Raw genomic sequence first — 7,088 nt, 5'->3', positions numbered from 1 at the left:
GAGTTGAGTAGCTCTTGCAAGGAACACACTTTATGCTGCTTGAAGGCTCTGCCTCAGTGATGGATGGTGTCTTCTTTCTGGAAGTGATAGCAGTGGTCATGCACCATCATGCCTCCTTTTGCTCTTTAAATAGCCGAGTTTCAAAGAAAAATCTTTTGATCCTCCAGTCAACACCAGCTCTGCCCAGTTAATTCTGCAGAAAATGCAGTGCACACGCAACCACATTAAGTATCAAATAAAGCATTCATATGTGCAGCACGCTTCACTTTGCAACAGTTTCGTATCCTGTTCACATACTACATCACTCTAAATACTTTAACTAATTCAAATAAAGCATTTTGCATTTTGTTTTGTTTTCTCTTCAGCAATGGGTCCACTAATTGGAATCATTTTCCTGGCTGCTTTGCTACATCAATCTGCTGGACAGGTAAGAGCATTCATCCTTGTGCACAAGACTCATATCTGAGCCTGTAGCATGCATGTTTCATGTTTGTTTTTTCCTCATCCATCTCATCTGTCTAAAGCAATCTTTAAAGCCTTAAAATTCAAGTTTAAAATCATTTTTCACATGTTCTTTCCACATTTTTATAGGATTTGTGTTAAAATATTTAATCTGCCTATCATATTCTCCTCTTAACTTGAATACAGCCGTTTTGAATAGAAGTTTTTTCACCAAACGTTAAACAAAACTGCTCCAAAATCATGTATCTAAACACTTTTCATGACTCCTCAGAGAGGATTAACCTAATAAAATGTAGATATCTACTAAGCAGACATTTAGATGTGAGTTATTTGTCAAGATCTGATTGGTGATTAATTTGAATATAACTTGCAAATCATAGAATTTGTTTTCTCTCATTTTATACTTTTCTCCTTGACCATAAAGAAAAACTGAGATATTTTTTGGATTTCTACTTCTATGATGTGGATATCTAAAATTAAATAAGTTGAATTAATGCCTGGAATAGACTTCATCATCAAAAAATTAGTTGTTCAGGTCTCAGACTCCCTGTACAATCAGTATAATGAGAAAAAGGTACTTCTAGTTGATGGTTCTTTCAGCCTTATGATGGAATTTCATGGATAGAACCACCGCTGCCCTTTCAAGCAATAACAGAGATTTAAGATGCCTACTATAGGCATTAGATTTTAGACATTAAGTGGGAAGAACCCCATTCTGAGTGATTCTTTAGCCTGAAAAAAAGAAAAAGTAAGCCTTGTAACTATTTTTCTCAGCAATGATCCATGGTTTGAGATTGTTGACAGCAGACAATCAAAATTATTCATTGCTTTCTGGACTTTAGATACCTCAGAAAATGGTCTGCAAACAGCACTGACTTCTGATCCAGCTTCAAATACGTCCAAAGTTTGCAGCCAACAGGAGCATGCAAGAAATTAAGCCAGTTATGAGATTTGGATCCAGAACTAAGCTTTGTCCATGTCTGATGGGGAGACATCTGGAGAGAACAGGGAAATCTACAGGTTCCACTTAGGCTCATGTCACCCTATGAAAAGTGCAGTTCATATGAACAAAGGGAGAAAACATCAGCAGTTATAAGAATTCAAAAACCAGTAAAAGAAAGTCAAGAATTTCTCAGGAACTTTACTTTGACAAGAAGCTAGTGATTAATGTTCATTAAACCTTTGAGAACCAGGACCATCGTTGTTATTATTTTCCATTTCAGAGTAGACGTCTGGAGTACTCTTACTCTAGCCATTCTACGGCTCAAACCCGCCGACTGATTATTGACCAACACAATGAAATACGGAGATCTGTCGTTCCTCCAGCCAGCAACATGCTGAAGATGGTAAGATATGTATTATGTCCAATCTTCTTTCCAGATCACAAGCAGAAGATTGTAACCTTCTAAACAATGTATAACACAGTGAACAGAGAGCAGGAAAAACACTCTGGAGTTTGAGAGGGGGAGAAAACAGAATTTTATCTCTCTTTTTCTGCAGTTAGTCTTGTACAGTTTAATGCTTTCACTTGCAAAATCATTGCAATTGTCTCACAACAGGTCCAATCTGCTACTCATAATCTTTCTCTTAAGCACCATGCCTTAGTTCCCAAGTTAGCAAAACTCAGATAGGCAGCGTGGGGAATGTCCATGAGGAGATTTATTCTATGGTAGGATGGAAGAAATTGTAAATGAGAATAAGTGGAACTGTAAAACACAAGTTTGCCCCAAACATGGGCTATTACTACCATCACACCTAAATTTACACAGTCTCCAGAGTAAATCACAACATCATCATGGAAAAGGTAAAGCATCAGAAAGGGATTTAAACTGAGGGCAAATATAGGGGTATTTCTTGGGTTACAGATACCACTCTAGCCTGTGAGACTATACACTCTTTTTCTCTTTCTCTCTCTTTCTCTCTCTCTCTCTTTCTCAAAAAAAAAAAAAAAAGAGGGAAATTGAGAGAAAAAAAAAAAAAGGGAAAAAAGGGAGAGAGAAACAAATTTCCTGGGCCCAGGAAAACAAGGGTGGAAGAGGAGCACAAGCAGTGCCATATTACTGATTTGCAGACTGAAAAACTCTTGTGTCCAATTGGAGTAAAGTGGCAGAACCTTCTACTCTGCTTTCGACTGAGCACCATTCAGCATACTGAGGAACATTCAGCACACCATCCCCAAATCAATTCCTGCTTTTTTTCCTTCTCCCTCTTGGATGGCACTGTGATCTGGATACTTAATATTTTGTGTCTTTCAGGAGTGGTGTGACAAAGCTGCCGCCAGTGCTCGGAGATGGGCAAATAAGTGTCAACTGAAGACCAGTCCTCCGGAGGAGAGACTTGTTAATGGTATGTGAAGAACTTGGAGTCTAACCTGAAAGGTTAATGATGATCTGCTGATGATCTCTGGGCCTGTTAATTAGAAATGAGGATAACTTTAATCAGACACAGCATATCTTTTGAGGATTCTTAAATACAAAAATATCATTCTTGCCATAGAAAGACCCTTAAAGAGAAATTGCGAAAGTCTGAGAAGGGGAAGCCCTGTTCTTCTACCCTTCATTAAGTATCTGCTTTTGTTCCCTGCTGGAAACAGGACAGTGCAAAGATGAACAACCTTTCTGAAGTTAAATATAGCTATTATTGTGTAACATTTTGTAGTCAAATACATATAGGGGACCTAAAGCTCACTGAAATCAGAGGAGCTCTGCAGCTTTCATAGGGTCAGGTGCACTGTCATCTTCTCAAAACCACAGAGCAGATGCATAGGCCTTATAGACCATTTTTAGGGTGTAAATATGTCATAGCTACTACCCTAGATGTTTCTTCTTCCCTGTGTAATGAAACTGACTTAACTTCTATTTTCAGGTGTCCCCTGTGGTGAGAACATATTGGTGTCAAATTACCCCAACACATGGCCTGAAGCGATTAAAATATGGTATAGTCAGATGGCCAATTTCAAGTATGGGCTTGGACCAGTCAGAAGAAATGCCAATATCCACAGTTACACTCAGGTATGGAAAACTGCTGTGATCTACAATGATACTCTAAAATTATATGAGTACAATGAGCTGGGTGAGTTTTATCATCAGAAGAAAAATTTTATACATACATACATACATACATATATATATATTTATCTACCTCACTGTCCTCAAACCATTATTTATCAGTCATTCACACCATAGAATCATAGAATCCTTACGATTGGAAGGGACCTTTAGAGATCATCTTGTCCAACCTCCTGCACACGCAGGGTCACCTAGAGCACGTGGCACAAGGTGGCGTCCAAGTGGGTTTGGAAGATCCCTCCCAGGGAGGGAGATTCCACAACCTCTCTGGGCAGCTTGTTCCAGTGCCCTGGCACCCTCACGGTTAAGATATTTTTCCTCAAGCTCCTGTGGAACTTTTGGTGTTTCAGTTTGTGGTCATTACCTCTATCCAAAGCCATAAATTAAAATCTTTTTGCATGTACTCCAGAGACCCTTCACCATGTGTTTAAGAAGAGTTGTTCAGAAGATAAATATGATTCACTGGGAAAAAATATTGAAATATCTTTAATCTTAAAATAAGAGGAAAAAAAATATGTATGCATTTTATATGTAGGGGGTTGGAATATTTAATTATGAAAAATTAGAAAAATATCTATGATGAAAATATTTAAATACAAGCTTTTTATGTCTTCCCAGAAAATGTGTCTGAAACATTTGCAAACTGGAGAACATAACTAAATCTTTTTCCTATTTGTTCTCCTGAGTGCTAAATTGTGTATTTAACAGCTAAAAAACTCATGCAGAACAAAGCAAAAAACATCTTCACACTTTGCTGTTTTGTGAACTCATTGATGAGGATTCAGAGAGTAAATAAAATATGCCTCTGACTTAATGTATTTATTTTCAATTCTACAGCTAATCTGGTATAACAGCTACCAGATTGGATGTGCAGTTGCCTACTGTCCTAACAGCCGATACAACTACTTCTATGTTTGCCATTACAGCCCTGCGTACGTACTGCACTTTTACTCATTTATGGTGATATAATTCTGGACACATTTTTAAAAAAAAAAAAGGTCCATTGATCATGAGCAAGATCAAATGCTTACATTTTTTTTGGACAATTCTAAAAAAACCATTGATACCATTGATAAAAATTATGACTATGGGAAGTAGGTGTAAACAATTGTGAATTAAAAACCAGTCAAGATATTGATGTTTATTTTATTTCATATTTAAACAGAAATTAAGGTATCTTAGCATATGAATAAGCCTAGATATGTTTCATAAGCTGTTGATCACAAACTTTGATTATGAATGGGAAAGTAGGAAGCTAAGTGAAGGCCAAGAGCAAATGAGCATTTACAGGAGTAAACAACACATCTGCAACCCTTGTATGTCAGAAGGGATCTGCTGAGATTATTTCCTTATAATTCTCAGTGCATATAGAAGTCATTAAGAAAACAGCAGTTTGGAACCAGAAAAGATTTTAAAAAACAAATAATAAATAACTTGCAATGCTATACAAAGAAATACTATCAATTCAATTTCCTTCCTCTGCCCCCAAATCTTCCCAGCCTTTCCATTTGAAATTGAGATTCTTGTAGTCATAGAATATGTCAAACATGGAAAGTTTTTCATTCAGTAACTGGTGGAACACTTTCACTGTGGGAAAGGATTTGAGCTTCTGTTACAGCCTCAGAGCTGCCCTTTCATCTTCTTTCATGTTGTCTTTCTTGGACTTTCAGAGGAAATAACCCACTGCAAATAACTACACCTTACAAAAAAGGACCAAGATGCGGCGAATGTCTAGGCCACTGTGACCGTGGGCTTTGCAGTAAGTGACTCCATGTTCCTCCTCATCATTTGAGATGATAGCGTTGTTCCTGCATAATTTTTTTTAACCTTTCCATTTTTCTACCCATTGCCATTCTGGAAACAAGCCCCCTCTAGAACTCCCTCTTCCATTTCCTCCCCCAATAATAGCAGTAATTAAAAATCCCAGTGTAATGGATATAATGAACAAATTGTGTCACTGTGTAGAATAACGCAAAGCCATAATCAGTGTTGTGTTGCCCTCTCCTGGAATGTGCAAGACTAAATACTACACTGCTTCTAAAGACATGTAAGACTTGTCAGTCTATACATCCATATGGCCATGCTCAGGCCTTTGCCTTTTGCAGATTTCATGTGGAGCATGTCAATGTATGCAAATCTACAGGAGCAATACAGGCACCAACTTTTTGACTGTATTTCCATTTCTATAAAACAGAGGCAAATAATTGCCTTGCTTTTCTTGGGTTTACTGGTCTATTTAATTCCTGAAAGTTTTGCAAATATCCTGAGACCCTCAAGTAGAGAATACTTTTTTTTTAGTAAATTGAAATGTTTTTCAGTAATACCATATGTTGCAGTTCAAACGGCGCCGCGACCTGGTTTAGGGACGGCACGGCGACCACCCCCAAGCCACTGGGACCATCAGCTCGCTGACACCAATGTGGTGAACGGCAAATGGCGTTTATTGATGGGTAACACAGTGTTATATAGCTAAGGTTTACAACGTCACATCCGTCTGCTTACATCATAAACTAAACGCTATTGGCTATTAGGGGCTCTATCTTTCCATACAGCACGATATGTTCCGGCCGCCGGACCCTAACTATCTGCAACAACCATGCTACATAGAATGTCCTATCATTCAATGTGCATTCCCAATTTCAGGACATTTATAGCAAGGATTATTGTTGTTTGCAGATCTTTATTTTGCTTACTATCATCTGGTTTATATTTTTCTATACAAAATTAATATTCAAGTAATATTAACACCAGAGCAGAGGAAATGGTACAAGGAAAACAACATAGGCTTGAAAATAAATGAGAAAATACATTTTGGAAAATACACAAGTATCAGATCAGGACCAGTTTCTCAATTACTATTTCACATTTTTGTTTCTGTTTATTTTAGCCAACCCCTGCCGGCATCAAGATCTTCTCTCAAACTGTGCAAACCTGAGAACCTTGTTTGGCTGTGAGGTCCCAATGGTGAAAAATAAGTGTTCTGCTACCTGCAGATGCACCACTGAAATCAGATAAAGTCCAGGTGGATGTCATTACAGTGGCTTTGAGACGAACCTATTTGGAAAGAATAAAACTAACTATGAAGTGTATTTGCTCTCAGTTTACCAGTTAAAACTGAGTTGTAGTTAGCATTTTTTATGAAATCACACCTATTATTACAGTCCTAATAGCTCAAGTTACCACTGATGTCATTTTAGGCTTAACAAACAATCATTTGGATTACTTTTTCCCTTTTTCTTGCAATAGACTTCTGACTGATTAATTTCTTTTTAATGGGAATTACTCTTTTAAAACTATTTTTGTAATATACAATAAATTTTGCTTAACTTTCTTCCGCTGTCTTTTCTTTTTTGATTATAAATGGATTTTTTTCTTGCTAAATAAACACCTAGTTTGTCATCACTTCCCAAACAGAGCTTTTATTTCCAGCTCTTCACAATTTGGTCCTTTCATTTGGAAAATTCCTTACGAATGTTTCAAGGTTCTTTGATAGTTCGTGCTAGTGGGGATGAGTCTGGAAAAGAAAAGCAAACAGAAAAATGATGGATTCTCTTTTAC

The 7,088-nt window shown here is 37.3% G+C and overlaps 1 protein-coding gene across 1 annotated transcript; it reads left to right on the top strand.

Moving 5' to 3' along the window:
• The first annotated feature begins 367 nt into the window (after positions 1-367).
• On the top strand, positions 368-6,673 carry LOC104570687 (cysteine-rich venom protein TEL1-like). The gene is made up of 7 exons (XM_088540098.1): positions 368-427; positions 1,686-1,808; positions 2,718-2,808; positions 3,328-3,473; positions 4,368-4,462; positions 5,201-5,289; positions 6,418-6,673. Exons 1-7 carry the CDS (start codon positions 368-370, stop codon positions 6,543-6,545), a joined length of 732 nt encoding a protein of 243 aa, XP_088396224.1. The 3' UTR covers positions 6,546-6,673.
• Positions 6,674-7,088: the final 415 nt, after the last annotated feature.

The sequence above is a fragment of the Tinamus guttatus genome, unplaced genomic scaffold (genome assembly GCF_059628265.1).
Source record: "Tinamus guttatus ecotype Peru unplaced genomic scaffold, ASM5962826v1 Tinamus_guttatus_pri_ptg000055l, whole genome shotgun sequence".
Taxonomy (NCBI): Eukaryota; Metazoa; Chordata; class Aves; order Tinamiformes; family Tinamidae; genus Tinamus; species Tinamus guttatus.
Note: the sequence above shows the minus strand (reverse complement) of the source record. Positions and strands in the feature narration are given on the sequence as shown.

Excerpts from the sequence above, each read along its gene's own strand:
- LOC104570687 (XM_088540098.1), top strand. The coding sequence starts at position 368 with ATGGGTCCACTAATTGGAATCATTTTCCTGGCTGCTTTGCTACATCAA. Across the intron at positions 428-1,685 it reads TACATCAATCTGCTGGACAG|AGTAGACGTCTGGAGTACTC; the intron begins GTAAGAGCATTC and ends TTTCCATTTCAG. Across the intron at positions 4,463-5,200 it reads GTTTGCCATTACAGCCCTGC|AGGAAATAACCCACTGCAAA; the intron begins GTACGTACTGCA and ends TTGGACTTTCAG.